Source organism: Rhinolophus sinicus, linkage group LG10, assembly GCF_036562045.2.
Source record: "Rhinolophus sinicus isolate RSC01 linkage group LG10, ASM3656204v1, whole genome shotgun sequence".
Classification (NCBI taxonomy): domain Eukaryota; kingdom Metazoa; phylum Chordata; class Mammalia; order Chiroptera; family Rhinolophidae; genus Rhinolophus; species Rhinolophus sinicus.
In genome coordinates, this window is record NC_133759.1 from 94134315 (window position 1) to 94151056 (window position 16742).

General features: G+C 41.5%; 2 protein-coding genes across 4 annotated transcripts in view; both read right to left on the minus strand.

The window, feature by feature from the left end:
* Positions 1-16742, minus strand: part of HAVCR2 (hepatitis A virus cellular receptor 2) — a 73725-nt gene that overhangs the window by 24100 nt on the left and 32883 nt on the right. The window lies entirely within an intron of this gene.
* LOC141567296 (hepatitis A virus cellular receptor 1 homolog) overlaps positions 1-16742 on the minus strand; it is a 37512-nt gene that overhangs the window by 13676 nt on the left and 7094 nt on the right. The window contains exons 2-7 of one of the 3 annotated variants that reach the window (XM_074313834.1): positions 15080-15137; positions 13088-13432; positions 9823-9912; positions 7684-7773; positions 5561-5650; positions 3439-3528 (exon numbers count right to left, since the gene is read on the minus strand). In XM_074313834.1, the coding sequence (XP_074169935.1) occupies positions 3439-3528; positions 5561-5650; positions 7684-7773; positions 9823-9912; positions 13088-13432; positions 15080-15125 (751 nt within the window). In that variant the 5' untranslated portion in view covers positions 15126-15137. The remainder of the gene's footprint in view (positions 1-3438; positions 3529-5560; positions 5651-7683; positions 7774-9822; positions 9913-13087; positions 13433-15079; positions 15138-16742) is intronic. The other 2 variants (XM_074313835.1, XM_074313836.1) reach the window with 2 other exon arrangements.

The following is a 16742-nucleotide window of genomic DNA, read 5'->3' on the forward strand; positions in this document are numbered from 1 at the left end:
CAAGCAGCAGGAAACAAGAGCTGTGTGCTGGGCCTGTACATCAACTGAACAATGAGAAACCCTCCCCAGGCAAAACTGGGCACCAATCACCCATGAACCCAGAGTCTTGTCTTTGGTTTACTAGACTGTGACATGGTGGGTTTGAGGACACGTCAGTAAAAAGGAAACTGCATTCAAAAAGCATATATTCCAGTAGGCTCAGTGGTAAAAATGGTAACCCAGGGTTAGCACTGAAGCCAGCCATGCCTGTGAGATTCCTGTATCTTCATAATCATGTGTGTGGTGGGGAAAACGCCTAGAGCCTGGGGATGCCTTAGGCCTCTGAGTCGTGAATGGCTAAGACTTAAACAGCGGGTCCAGGCCTAAAATGTTCGCCAAATAAATAACATTCAATTCAGTCAGTTTTCAGAGTACCCTGTCAAGGGACCTACACCCTAAATGGGGATGAACTCACACCCACGAGGATATGCTGGATCACACCCGGATTTATAATTTTGACTAGAACACAGGTAATAACTTCAACTTTTTCCAGAGTCAGAGGTGGTATAGGATTCCAAACCAACTACGGAAGGTGTCGGAGCTACCCAGAGAGAGAGCTGAAAGTAGAATTAAGCTCAAACACAGTGCCTGGCACAAAAGCAGATCAATGATACAGTGAATTAACAATGTGTACATTTGTTCTCACCAGGCACCTTTTCTCCTGCAAGAAGTTACCTTATATATTAACTATACTAATTATAAAAGAATATCGTTGGATAGGGGTAAATTGGTTTAAAATCTCTCTTTTTTTGGTTTCACTTTAGCATTCTATTTATCACATAGTATCAACAATTACTAATTTCTTTGTTGTTACAATAAGTACCTTTAACTAGATATTATTTGTGTGTGTGGTTTTTGTTTTTTTATTAGTTTCAGGTGTACAAAACAATGTAATAGCTAGACATTTATCATTTATATCCCTCACACAGTGACAATCCCCCGCCCCCAATCTATTACCCCTCTGATATCGCACAGAGAATTACATTTCCAATGTTTCTATTCCTAATGCTGTACTCTGCTTCTTGTAACCATATATATATATATAAAATTGTAGTTGACATTCATTATTATTCAGCTTCAGCTTCAGGTGTACAGTGCAGTGATCGGGCATCTACACCATCCCTGAGGTCATCTCCCTAATGAGACAAGTGTCCATCAGATACCCTACAAAATCTTTACAACGTTATTCATTCCATTCCCCAAACTGTCTTTCATATCCCCGTGGCCATCTTGTGGTTACCGATTGTGCTTTCTAATCCCCTCATCTTCCCCTTATCCCCACCCACCCCAGCCCCCATCTAGCAACCCTCAGTTTTCCCTCTGTGTCTCTGAGACTGTTTCTGTAAAATCTTTTTTTTTGTGAGAGATCCAATTCAATTTGGAATAGAGCCAATGTTTGCCTTGGAAAAAAACTTTTTCTGGTTTATTTTATTACATGCAAGGCACTAGTCTAAAGCAGAGTTCAGCAAACTTTCTTCAAAGGTCCAATTTTAAGTGCTTTAGGCTGTGGGGGTGCTACGGTCTCAGCGGCTGTTGCTCAACTCTATCAGTGTGAAAACAGTCACAGACAAGATAGAATTGTGAATGGTTATGGCTGTTCCAATACAACTTTATTCATAAAACATGCGGTTTGAATATAATCCAGACCTTGAGGCTATAGTTTGCTGACCTAGATTTAAGGTGCGGTGAGAGGCTTTTACAAAGAGTATAGTCTAATCCCTTTCCTCTAATTTTAAAATATGGAGGAAAAAGAAAGCATGCAAAAATCTGATCAAAGGAGCATAAGGAACAATAAAAAGGAGGAAACCTTATCAGATTGTCTAATGAAGTTTTCTTCTTCAGTACATAATATTTTCCCAAGGAAGTAGCCAGGAAACTATAGGGGAAGATACTGGTGAGGAAAAACTCTAACAGAAGGTGAAGACTAATCTCAGCCTATGAAAAGAAAAATACAAGAGAAATTAAGCAAAGAATTGGTAATTGCAGGAACAGAGTCACTTTGGCTCAGTTACGGACCCACTTCCGAGTGGAGAGAGCAGTGGCCTTGGAAACACAAGCCAATTAAAAGACTGGTAGGCACTATAAAGCCTCCTACTTATTATATTCTGTGTTATTTATTTAAAAAATTAGGCCCGACCAAAATAATTTCACAACTCCAAGAACGTTGTAATCATGCTCTCTTCTCCACATGCTACCTCCTCACGTCTGTTTATAACATACTATCTCCCCAGTGTCTTTGGGCTCCCCTGAATTGCCTCCCAGATAGTTTCCACAGACTCAGTTGTTTTCTCCATTTAAATTGACTTTATCTTACTCACCATCATAAAGGGAATTAAACCAAGTCTAAATGTTGGGAGATTACAAAATCAAGTTTCTCTGAATTGAAGAAAAATAGAGACCTAGCTCATTAAGGCCACGGGTATTGGGTTCTACTGTCAATATAAGACCTTAATGGAAAAAGATTCATTAAGAAGAGCAGAAACCCGGACATTCCCAAGAACCTACTTCTGGCATCAAATGATAAGGGTATTAGGATGCCCACATCAAGACAGAAAAAGTGCAAACTTCCCAGTTTCCTGGATTTCACGAGATTCTTAAAAGCAACTGGTAAGGAGTTATTAAGAAGCAAATGTTTTTGTATTAAGATAAAGTCATTTTAACTTTTAAACAAACAATTTTGTCATATGATGTGAGATATGCTTCGAAAATTCCAAACTAGGGCAAAGGTTGGGGAGGTACTACGTATGCTTACATGATGATGCACACGCAACAAGATTGAGCTGACCATTGTTAAAGTGGTGATGTATCTACTTGACAGTACCCACAACTATAAAATAGGATTGAATCATACCTGCAATGTATAGGGTTGTCATAAGAATTAAGTGATATAATAATTGTAAATGACTGAACATGATTCCTCACATAGGAGACAGAGTAAATGCTAATCTCACTGAAATCTTACCCTGGAGGGGAGGGCCCAACTGCAGAGTGGACTAAAGAACCTCCTAGTCAGAGCGCCTCATGAGGACAGAATCTCATGAACCTGAACCCTGTTCTCTGGCATTCCCTATATTTTCCTCATTAACCTGTGCTCAACTGGGCTAAATTCACACCATCCTCACAAGTTGTTAAAGAACAGTGGTCCGGGGTTGGTTGGCTAATAATGAATACATTTGAGAATCCCATTTAACAAAATGATGGGTCCCATCCCTCTGAAATGCTTACAGGTACAAATGGTGCAGGTAATAGGGGACAGGGATTCACAGATCCTGTGACGCCATGTAGGGAGCCCAGGGAAGAACTGTTACCCCAGATTGTACTCCCGCCTTAACCCAATGCCCTGGGTGGTCTACATCCTCTCATTGGAAGGCCTCTGAGCTCAGAAACACATCACTTTACCTGTCTGGAGTTTCAACGTGGATGCTGGCGTTGTAGGAGCAGAGGTAGAGACCTGATGTAATGTTGAAACACTGGTGACCTTAGGTGGAGCTAGAAATCAACAGGAAAGCAAGGATGAATCAAGCAGCAGGAAACGAGAGCTGTGTGCTGGGCCTGTACATCAACTCAACCAATGAGAGACCCACCCCAGGCAGAACTGGGCACTAATCTCCCCTGAACCCAGAGTTCTCATCATTGGGCAACTATCATTTGACAGGAGAGGGCTGAAACAGGCTGGCAAAAAGAAAAGTTGCATTGAAGGTATATATTCTGGGAGGTTCAGAGATGAAAAAGGATATCCTGGAATTGCACTGAAGCACTTTGAAAAGACAAGCCAGTCAAGCTGGATTTATATGTCTTCACAAACATCCATGAGGTACAGAAAGTTTAGAGCCTGGAACTGTCTTTATCTTTGCAGTAGCGAATGATTAAAAGTTAAACAACTGGTCCCAGGGTAGAATGTTTACTAAATAAACAGCATTCAGGACAGTCTTCAGGGTACCCGCCCTAGGGACCTGTACCCTAGATGAGGATTAATTCACGCCCACTGGCGTATGCTGGATCCACAGACGATTTATACTTTTTGCTAGAAGTTGACTAGACCACAGGTAATAACTTTGACTCTTTCCAGAGTCAGAGGTGGGGTAGGATTCCAAACAACTTACAGAAGGTGTCAGAGCTACCCAGAGAGAGAGAGCTGAAAGTAAAATTAAGCTCAAATCCAGTGCCTGGCACAAAAGCAGATCAACGAAGCAGTGAATCGAAAATGTGCTTTTGTTTTATTTTTTCTCAGCAGGCACCTTTTCTTCCTACAAGAAGTTCCCTCATATATTAACTATACTAACTATAAAAGAAAATCCTTGGATAGGGTCCATTGGCTTAAAATCTCTTTTCTGTAGGATCCCTTTCAGTTTGGAATAGAGCCACTTTTTGCCTTGAAAAAAATACTTTTGCTGATTGTCTATTACATGCAAGGCATTAGTCTACAGCAGAGTTCCACAAACTTTTTTAAAGGGCATTTTAGGCTATGGGGGCACTATGGTCTCAGGCAGTTACTCAACTCTGTCAGTGTGAAAGCCATCTCAGACATGATAGAATAATGAATATGTATGGATGTTCCAATAAAACTTTACTTATAACACTGGTGGTGGCCATATTTTTAATCTCATCTGGCAATGGGGCTATAGTTTGCTGACCCTGATGAAAGGTATAGTCAGAGGCTTTTAGGAAGAGTACAGTCTAATCCTTTCCTCCAGTTTTAAAACTAATATGGAGGAAAAAGCAAGCATGCGAAAATCTGATCAAAGGATCATAGGGAACAGTAAGAGGAGGAAGCCTTATCAGATTGTCTAATGAAATTGTCTTCTTTAGTACATAATATTTTCCCCAGGAAGCAGCCTAATAGGGGAACATACTGGTGAGGAAAAGCTCTAACAGAAGGTGAAGACTAATCTCAGATTGAGCTGACAATTGTTAAAGTTGGTGATATATCTACTTGACAGTACCCACAACTATAAAATAGGATTGAATCATACCTGCAATGTATAGGGTTGTCATAAGAATTAAGTGATATAATAATTGTAAATGACTGAACATGATTCCTCACATAGGAGACAGAGTAAATGCTAATCTCACTGAAATCTTACCCTGGAGGGGAGGGCCCAACTGCAGAGTGGACTAAAGAACCTCCTAGTCAGAGCGCCTCATGAGGACAGAATCTCATGAACCTGAACCCTGTTCTCTGGCATTCCCTATATTTTCCTCATTAACCTGTGCTCAACTGGGCTAAATTCACACCATCCTCACAAGTTGTTAAAGAACAGTGGTCCGGGGTTGGTTGGCTAATAATGAATACATTTGAGAATCCCATTTAACAAAATGATGGGTCCCATCCCTCTGAAATGCTTACAGGTACAAATGGTGCAGGTAATAGGGGACAGGGATTCACAGATCCTGTGACGCCATGTAGGGAGCCCAGGGAAGAACCGTTACCCCAGATTGTACTCCCGCCTTAACCCAATGCCCTGGGCGGTCTACATCCTCTCACTGGAAGGCCTCTGAGCTGAGAAACACATGACTTTACCTGTCTGGAGTTTCTGCGTGGATGCTGGCGTTGTAGGAGCAGAGGTAGAGACCTGATGTAATGTTGAAACACTGGTGACCTTAGGTGGAGCTAGAAATCAACAGGAAAGCAAGGATGAATCAAGCAGCAGGAAACGAGAGCTGTGTGCTGGGCCTGTACATCAATTCAACCAATGAGAGACCCACCCCAGGCAGAACTGCGCACTAATCTCCCCTGAACCCAGAGTTCTCATCATTGGGCAACTATCATTTGACAGGAGAGGGCTGAAAACAGGCTGGCAAAAAGAAAAGTTGCATTGAAGGTATATATTCTGGGAGGTTCAGAGATGAAAAAGGATATCCTGGAATTGCACTGAAGCACTTTGAAAAGACAAGCCAGTCAAGCTGGATTTATATGTCTTCACAAACATCCATGAGGTACAGAGAGTTTAGAGCCTGGAACTGTCTTTATCTTTGCAGTAGCGAATGATTAAAAGTTAAACAACTGGTCCCAGGGTAGAATGTTTATTAAATAAATAGCATTCAGGACAGTCTTCAGGGTACCCGCCCTAGGGACCTGTACCCTAGATGAGGATTAATTCACACCCACTGGCGTATGCTGGATCCACAGACGATTTATACTTTTTGCTAGAAGTTGACTAGACCACAGGTAATAACTTTGACTCTTTCCAGAGTCAGAGGTGGGGTAGGATTCCAAACAACTTACAGAAGGTGTCAGAGCTACCCAGAGAGAGAGAGCTGAAAGTAAAATTAAGCTCAAATCCAGTGCCTGGCACAAAAGCAGATCAACGAAGCAGTGAATCGAAAATGTGTTTTTGTTTTATTTTTTCTCAGCAGGCACCTTTTCTTCCTACAAGAAGTTCCCTCATATATTAACTATACTAACTATAAAAGAAAATCCTTGGATAGGGTCCATTGGCTTAAAATCTCTTTTCTGTAGGATCCCTTTCAGTTTGGAATAGAGCCACTTTTTGCCTTGAAAAAAATACTTTTGCTGATTGTCTATTACATGCAAGGCATTAGTCTACAGCAGAGTTCCACAAACTTTTTTAAAGGGCATTTTAGGCTATGGGGGCACTATGGTCTCAGGCAGTTACTCAACTCTGTCAGTGTGAAAGCCATCTCAGACATGATAGAATAATGAATATGTATGGATGTTCCAATAAAACTTTACTTATAACACTGGTGGTGGCCATATTTTTAATCTCATCTGGCAATGGGGCTATAGTTTGCTGACCCTGATGAAAGGTATAGTCAGAGGCTTTTAGGAAGAGTACAGTCTAATCCTTTCCTCCAGTTTTAAAACTAATATGGAGGAAAAAGCAAGCATGCGAAAATCTGATCAAAGGATCATAGGGAACAGTAAGAGGAGGAAGCCTTATCAGATTGTCTAATGAAATTGTCTTCTTTAGTACATAATATTTTCTCCAGGAAGCAGCCTATAGGGGAACATACTGGTGAGGAAAAGCTCTAACAGAAGGTGAAGACTAATCTCAGATTGAGCTGACCATTGTTAAAGTTGGTGATATATCTACTTGACAGTACCCACAACTATAAAATAGGATTGAATCATACCTGCAATGTATAGGGTTGTCATAAGAATTAAGTGATATAATAATTGTAAATGACTGAACATGATTCCTCACATAGGAGACAGAGTAAATGCTAATCTCACTGAAATCTTACCCTGGAGGGGAGGGCCCAACTGCAGAGTGGACTAAAGAACCTCCTAGTCAGAGCGCCTCATGAGGACAGAATCTCATGAACCTGAACCCTGTTCTCTGGCATTCCCTATATTTTCCTCATTAACCTGTGCTCAACTGGGCTAAATTCACACCATCCTCACAAGTTGTTAAAGAACAGTGGTCCGGGGTTGGTTGGCTAATAATGAATACATTTGAGAATCCCATTTAACAAAATGATGGGTCCCATCCCTCTGAAATGCTTACAGGTACAAATGGTGCAGGTAATAGGGGACAGGGATTCACAGATCCTGTGACGCCATGTAGGGAGCCCAGGGAAGAACCGTTACCCCAGATTGTACTCCCGCCTTAACACAATGCCCTGGGCGGTCTACATCCTCTCATTGGAAAGGCCTCTGAGCTCACAAACACATCACTTTACCTGTCTGGAGTTTCAACGTGGATGCTGGCGTTGTAGGAGCAGAGGTAGAGACCTGATGTGATGTTGAAACACTGGTGACCTTAGGTGGAGCTAGAAATCAACAGGAAAGCAAGGATGAATCAAGCAGCAGGAAACGAGAGCTGTGTGCTGGGCCTGTACATCAACTCAACCAATGAGAGACCCACCCCAGGCAGAACTGCGCACTAATCTCCCCTGAACCCAGAGTTCTCATCATTGGGCAACTATCATTTGACAGGAGAGGGCTGAAAACAGGCTGGCAAAAAGAAAAGTTGCATTGAAGGTATATATTCTGGGAGGTTCAGAGATGAAAAAGGATATCCTGGAATTGCACTGAAGCACTTTGAAAAGACAAGCCATTCAAGCTGGATTTTTATGTCTTCACAAACATCCATGATGTACAGAAAGTCTAGAGCCTAGAACTGTCTTTGTCTTCGCAGTAGTGAATGATTAAAAGTTAAACAACTGGTCCCAGGGTAGAATGTTTACTAAATAAATAGCATTCAGGACAGTCTTCAGGGTACCCGCCCTAGGGACCTGTACCCTAGATGAGGATTAATTCACACCCACTGGTGTATGCTGGGTCCAACAGACGATTTATACTTTTTGCTAGAAGTTGACTAGACCACAGGTAATAATTTGACTCTTTCCAGAGTCAGAGGTGGGGTAGGATTCCAAACAACTTACAGAAGGTGTCAGAGCTACCCAGAGAGAGAGAGCTGAAAATAAAATTAAGCTCAAATCCAGTGCCTGGCACAAAAGCAGATCAACGAAGCAGTGAATCAAAAATGTGTTTTTTGTTTTATTTTTTCTCAGCAGGCACCATTTCTTCCTACAAGAAGTTCCCTCATATATTAACTATACTAACTATAAAAGAAAATCCTTGGATGGCGTCCATTGGCTTAAAATCTCTTTTTTGTAGATCCCTTTCAGTTTGGAATAGAGCCACTTTTTGCCTTGAAAAAAATACTTTTGCTGATTGTCTATTACATGCAAGGTATTAGTCTACAGCAGAGTTCCGCAAACTTTTTTAAAGGGCCTGATAATAAGCATTTTAGGCTATGGGGGCACTACAGTCTCAGTGGCAGTTACTCAACTCTGTCAGTGTGAAAGCCATCTCAGACATGATAGAATAATGAATGGGTATGGCTGTTCCAATAAAACTTTATTTATAACACTGGTGGTGGCCCTATTTTTAATCTCATCTGGCAATGGGGCTATAGTCTGCTGACCCTGATGAAAGGTATAGTCAGAGGCTTTTAGGAGGAGTACAGTCCAATCCTTTCCTCCAGATTTAAAACTAATATGGAGGAAAAAGCAAGCATGCGAAAATCTGATCAAAGGATCATAGGGAACAGTAAAGAGGAGGAAGCCTTATCAGATTGTCTAATGAAGTTGTCTTCTTTAGTACATAATATTTTCTCCAGGAAGCAACCTATAGGGGAACATACTGGTGAGGAAAAGCTCTAACAGAAGGTGAAGAAGACTAATCTCAGATTGAGCTGACAATTGTTAAAGTTGGTGATATATCTACTTGACAGTACCCACAACTATAAAATAGGATTGAATCATACCTGCAATGTATAGGGTTGTCATAAGAATTAAGTGATATAATAATTGTAAATGACTGAGCATGATTCCTCACATAGGAGACAGAGTAAATGCTAATCTCACTGAAATCTTACCCTGGAGGGGAGGGCCCAACTGCAGAGTGGACTAAAGACTCTCTAGTCAGAGCACCTCATGAGGACAGAACCTCATGAACCTGAACCCTGTTCTCTGGCATTCCCTATATTTTCCTCATTAACCTGTGCTCAACTGGGCTAAATTCACACCATTCGCATAAGCTGTTAAAGAACAGTGATCTGGGGTTGGTTGGCTAATAATGAATACATTTGAGAATCCCATTTTAAAAAACTATGGGTCCCATCCCTCTGAAATGCTTACAGGTACAAATGGTGCAGGTAATAGGGGACAGGGATTCACAGATCCTGTGACGCCATGTAGGGAGCCCAGGGAAGAACCGTTACCCCAGATTGTACTTCCGCCTTAACCCAATGCCCTGGGTGGTCTACATCCTCTCATTGGAAGGCCTCTGAGCTGAGAAACACATGACTTTACCTGTCTGGAGTTTCTGCGTGGATGCTGGCATTGTAGGAGCAGAGGTAGAGACCTGATGTGATGTTGGAACACTGGTGACCTTAGGTGGAGCTAGAAATCAACAGGAAAGCAAGGATGAATCAAGCAGCAGGAAACAAGAGCTGTGTGCTGGGCCTGTACATCAACTCAACCAATGAGAGACCCACCCCAGGCAGAACTGGGCACTAATCTCCCCTGAACCCAAAGTTCTCATCATTGGGCAACTATCATTTGACAGGAGAGGGCTAAAAACAGACTTGCCCAGGGAAAAGTTGCATTACAATGTGTTTATTCCAGAGGTTCAGAGGTAAAAAGGATTTGCTCTGAAGCAATTTGAAAAGACCAGCCATGCCTGTCAGCTTTGTATGTCTTCATAAAGACCCATGAGGTACAGAAAATGCCTAAAGCCTGGACCTGTCTTAGTCCTCTCAGTGGTGAATGACTAAGGCTTAAACAACAGGTTCCAGGTAAAAAATGTTTACCAAATAAATAGCATTCAGTTCAGTCAGTCCTCAGGGTACCTTCCCATGGAAACTCCAACCTAACTGAGGATGAACTTACACCCACTAACATATGCTAGTTCACCCTGACAATATATCCACTGGGCTAGAAGTCGACTAGACCAAAGGTAATAACTTTGACTCTTTCCCTAATCAGAGGTGGTGTAGGATTCCAAACAACTTACGGAAGGTGGCAGAGCTACCTAGAGAGAGAGCTGAAACTGGAATTAAGCCCAAACCCAGTGCCTGACACAAAAGCCGATCAACGGAGGACTAATTCAACAATGAGTCCTTTTTTCCTCACCAGGCAACTTTTTCTCCTGCAAGAAGTTTCCTTAAATCTCTACTCTACTAAATATGAAAAAAAAATAAACCCTTGGATAGGAGATAATTGGTTTGAAAGCTCCTGTTTCTGAGAGCTCCAACTCAATTTGGAATCGAGCCCATTTTGCCTTGAAGAAGATGAAACTTTTTCAACAAATATTTGTGAGTGTCTATTACATGCAGGGCATTAGTCTAAAGCAGAGGCCAGTGAACTTTCTGTAAAAGGCCAGCAGTAAATTTTTTAGGCTATGGGGGCTTTATGGTCTCAGTGGCAGTCACTCAACTCTGTCAGTGTGAAAACAGCCAGAGACGAGAGAGTATAATGAATGGGCATGACTGCTCCAATAAAACTTTATTTAAAAAACATGTGGTGGGTTTGTTTGACTATCTAATCTGGTCCCTGGGCTATAATTTGCTGACCTCTATATAGGGTGTAGTCAGAGTCTTTAATGAGTGCAATATAACCTCCTACTTCCAATTTTAAATCTATCTATAGGAAAAAACAAGTCTTCAAAAATTCTGATCAAAGTAAGGACCAAGAGAAGGAAACCTTATCAGATGGTCTAATGAACTTTTCTTCAGTGTAAAATATTTTCTCTGGAAGTTGCCAGGAAATTGTAAGGGAAGATGCTGGTGAGGAAAAGCTCTAACAGAAGGTGAAGAGTAAATTCAGCCTGTGAAAATGCAAGAAAACTTATGCAAAGAACGGGTTATTAAAAAGAGTCATTTTGGCTTAGTTATCAGTGTAAGAACTTATAAACCTGTAGAGAATTTATATAAAAATGTATTTGCTCTAAGGATACTGAGGATACTCATGAAAGCAAGATGTCAACAGACTGAGATAAAAGATTTGGAGAATAACAGTTTGCAGTTTCTTTTTATGCATTTGAGATTAAGTAGGGAATTTAAGGAGAAGTACATGAAGATGGGAAGAAGCAAATGGGATTGGATTATGGGTGTAGTTAAGATTCTGTGTTCTTTTGAGGGGTCTGAAAGTTTGGTCAGGTGTTAGAAGGAAGGGCTTGAAAGGGAGCATTTCAAAAGTGTGTTCACCTACATGCACAGATACAATGGACAGGGCTGGCTTAAGGCAAAGAGAAACCTTTTAGTAAAGAAGTTGTAGGCCTGGGGTGTGACTATCCACTGTGACCTGCCCAGTTAGGAATCTATGATCAAATCACCCTGTGAGGTCCTTTCCATAGAACCTGATTTCCTCCACAACATACTTCCCACTGCATGGAGCAGTAGCCTGTAAATACCTGCCTATTAAAGGATTGGTAAACACTATAAAAATCACATACTGATTCCTTTCTATATCATTTTGTTTTAATTCAGCCCCATCAAAATAATTTACAGCTCCAAAAAGATGAAATCAAAATTAATTCACATACTGCCTCCTTACCTCTGTCTACAGAGCTCTATCTCCCCAGCTTCTTTGGGCTTCCCTGAATTGCCTCCCTGATATAGTTCCCCAGTGTCAACTGTTTTCTCCATCTGGATTGATCTTACCTTAGTTGCTTACATAAAAGAGCTAAGTTCCAAAATTGAAAAATACAGTATCGCTTAAAACACACACACACACACAGACCTAGCTTCTTGAGGCCACAGGTAGTGGATTCTACTGTCAATCTGAGATCTAAATGGAAAGAGATTTAAGAAGAGCGCCAGACACCAGGAAATGCTCAAGAACCTACTTCTTTTATCAAATGGTAAGACTGTTAGGATGTTCACATTAAGAGTGAAGAAATGTAAACTTCCCAGATTTCTGGATTTCATGAAAATCTCAAAAGCAAATGGTGAACAGTTATTGGGATGCAAATGTTTTCCTACTGCAATAAGGGCCATTTTAATGCTCAAATAAGCAGTGTTGGCTATGAGGTGAGATATGCTTCAAAAAGTCCAAAGTAGAGCAGAGTGTGGGGTGGAACAACCTAGGCTTACACAGAGTATATGCAATAAGACTGAGTTGACAGTTGTTCAAGTTGGTGATGTATCTACTGGATCATATCTTATATATAAATTGCCTACTTCCTATGTTAAAAATTCATATTAGTTTTAAATTGTTAAGACAGGTCATTTAATAAAACTTCTAACATATCATCTCAGAGAAAAGGGGCAGTTGTTTAAGCTGAATAAAATAAATTCAGCTTGATGAATATGTTCATTATATTCCACAATGGAGCAGCAAATGCTTTTTCAACGAACCAACTATCATTTTTGAAGCATAACTTTAAGAGCTAGTTTGCTGACTGGGAAACTCCTCTAATCTACAGTGTTAAAAACAACACTTCATTCTATACAAATAAACAAGATTGTAGGAACCTCCTCTTTCACTGTTAAAGGAAGACAAAATCACTACTAAACAGTAAATATCTCCGTTCACCCACCTGAAGTGATCAAAGGAAGACAAAAGACAAACTCACCTGGCTTCATCTCCAATAATATGTTGACTTTCAAATCATTAAACCATCCTGGGAGCTCCACACGGCAACAAAACGTGCCACTGTCGGCCTGGGTCGCATTCATTATGGTTAAAGACACATTCCCTTTAGAAATGGGTCCGTTGAGCTCATAACGCTTGTTCCTCTGAAAGACGACACGGTGTCCATCAGTCTTGATGAGCTGATTTGAGCACAGATACCATGGACATGGCCCTTGGCCCCAGCACATGGTTGTGACACCGCCAGCTGTGGAGTATGTGCAGGGCAGTGTAACGGGCTGACCCACCACTCCACTCACTCGTACCTGGGACAGGGACACCACAGCATCTGCAATAAAGACAAAACAGAGCATGGTGCCTCAACATTTTAATTTTACATTTATTTTCACTTTTGCCTTTTCATACAGTTTATTTCGGTTATAATCATACCGCTTTGTAACTTGAATTTTAAAATTTTATAATAAGCATTTTTCTATGTTAATATCCTCCTTATCAACATTTCTGTTTTTTTTATATAAATCACAATTTAAACTTCTTTTCTGTATTTAGGATTGTTTCCTAATGGGATAGATTTCTAAAAGATAAATAATCGGGATAAAGGGCAGAAATACTTTCCGTCTCTTTTTCTCAAATTTCTTTCCAAAACGTTTGAGCAAATGACACCACAGTAATACATAAGCGTGTATTTCATTCTTTGTTTGACAGGTGTCTGCATATTGAGTAGGTAAAACATACACATGGCTTTTGCCCTCCCCTGGATCTAATCATTCTCAGTTGAAATACCTTTGAAAAAATTCCATTGCATTTAAAGTTTTAATTTTTCACTTTTATTGCAATCTTAAAAATTGCTATGGCAAATGAAGTCATCTCATAAAAATAAGCAGAGCTAATGTTTTGTTAAAGTATTGTTGGCTGAAAGAAATCGAATAAACTATTCAGAGATCAGTTTTTAGGAAGTGAGTGTCCAATAATTCCAGGAGCTAAGTCTCATTCATGCACCTTAGGGTTTGTCCAAAAACACGCAAGCAGGTGTCCCTTCTCATGAGTGAATGATGACAGCCAGCACTTGAGCAAGTCCCACTTCCCCTCGTGAAACAAGAGAATTGGAGAATATTCCATCAAGCACTAAATTATGCCACTTAAAACAAAAACTCAGGCCTGGGGGCATGGCATAAAAATCCTATATTGCCAAGTGCACTCAGGTCATTAAATAAAATCTGAGATTCACCAACTAATCTATTGAGGACGGGGCTGTGAGTTTCTGAAATGCTCTGCAAATAATATGCTCATTGTTACCTAAAACAAGACTCTATTTTCACACTGGATTCTACTATTTAATTTTGTCTAACAGCATTTTTGGATTACAAAGATAATATGCTAATTATAAAAAGTAAGTTATGAAAGTATAATAGAAGTGAATTCCCCCCATAATCCCACCTCTAGCGATTATTGTGTTTTTTTTAAATTTAGGAAGTGTCTATTCCTAAAATTTCCCCTATCTCATAGAATGTTTTGAATTAAAATAACTTATTTTTAAAAGAAATCATTGCACATGTTTTAGAAAAAACAACAAAGCTGCACAATAAAAGACTGGTCTCTTTTGCCTCTTATCCCCATTTCTTCTCTCCATCCCCCTCCCACCCCATGACAACACTGTTACTATTTCTTACATACACCTGAGAAGCCCATGCACGCCCAGCTCTTTACCCACCCCCTTTTTAGTTTCAACACAAATGGCAGCATATGACAAAGTGTGATGCTTCATGCCTCATGCATTTAACCATCGATTTGGTGATTCATAGCATTTAAGCAATTTCTTTGGAGTAAGATTTCAGCCTGCTTCTTGGCTCACCAGCTGACCCATTCAGGACCTGCCAACAAAGCCCAAGAACATCCATCTTTCTCCCCCACACCCACACCCCCTGTACTGCCCCATACGCAGTGCTTCCACCTCCCAGCCCACCTGTCCACTCACCTGTCCACAGTAGTAGGAGGCCTGTGACAGCTCCCCAAGGACGCATGATGGCAGCAGCCTAAAGGGAAGAGAAAACACACTGCTTGATGTGCCCTGCAACACACGGGATGGGAGCAGGTCTGAATTCATTCTCAGATCGCAGCTTTTCCTTCCCGACTGGGGGAATCACATGAGCCTGCCCTGCTGGGGATGAGAGACCACGCATGGGCTCAGGCCTCCCTTAGCTCAGGGTGGTGGAGGGCTCCAACAGGCAGGCAAAGCCTCCTAGGAAGCAGTCCCTCTTCCCAGCTTCTTCCCCACACAGAGTCCAACTGAGTCCTGACGCTCACACAGCTGATGGGGGAGCAGACAGGAAGGAAACCAGAGGCAGCTCAGTGGGGGGAAGCCCAGAGCAAAGGCCAGGCTTTCAATGATAGAAGCACACTTACTCTTGGCCTCGGGGGTGACAGTCCACTGGCCTTTGGTGAGTGCAAGGTACTTCCTGCCCTGCAGCCACAGTGGTTAGTCCCCGAGCTCAGTTGTATGGCCAAGCTCTCTATTAGCAGGAATTAAGCCAGAATGTGAATCACTGGGCCTCACCGTCATGCTATGGGAAGGAATATCTCACACTACATTACTGACCGATGTTAGGAGAATGTGTCGGGAAACAGAGTCTGGACCACACTTGGTGTTCATACACACAGACCCAGGGAAAGGCCCCAAAACTGAAAATCTACATCCATAAGAGGAGGGCAGGAGAGAGACTGACAAGGAAAGCAGGCCACTCCGGACTGGCAATGAACAGGTTTATTAAGCAAAACTTACATGCAAGGCTCCTCTTGGGTGACTGCAGACAAACAGATCCCCACACTGCTTGACAGGTGCCAAAGAATTATATAGAACAAGGGGTGGGAAGAGTCACGGATAGTAGTTAGTGAACGCTACCACGTATTGGAAATTACATGCTTGACTAAGTCAGGACAACTGCCTGTTCCCAGAACTGGCTCATGGCAGGAGGCAGGGCAGGGGTACTGATTAACGTCAAAATCAGCACCAGTTACGATCCGACAGCCTCCAAAGCGGGGGTGTGGGAAGCAACCTCCATTCTGGCCTGGGTCCAGCTCGTGGGACAGACAGCGGTAACGTCACAGAACCGTGTCTCATCCACACTGCACCCCTCATGACAAGCTCTTACAACCTCATGTTCCCCCTCTTCCTCAGTGTGCCCTGCGTGGTCAGCAAGGAGCTTCAGTAGCAGGAAGGTAGCTCACTGAGTTGCCAATTGACCAAATTGAGACACAGCTCTCAACAACAGTACAGACACACAAGAAAAGGAACAAAGTAAAAGGAGTACAACTTAAATGTAAGATCTGAAACCATAAAATTCCTAGAAGAAAATATCGGAAGAAACTTCACAGACATTACCCGGAGTAAGATTTTTACTGATATAGCCCCTCGCGCGAGGGAAGTAAGAGAAAAAATAAACATGTGGGATTACATCAAACTAAAGGTTTTTCACAGCAAAGGAAACCATCAATAAAACAAAAAGGGATCCTACTGAATGGGAAAAGATATTTGCCCATGATATATCTGATAAGGGGTTAATATCACAAATTTATAAAAAACTCACTCAACTCAACTCCAAAAAAACAAACAACCCAATTAAAAAATGGGCAGAGGACAT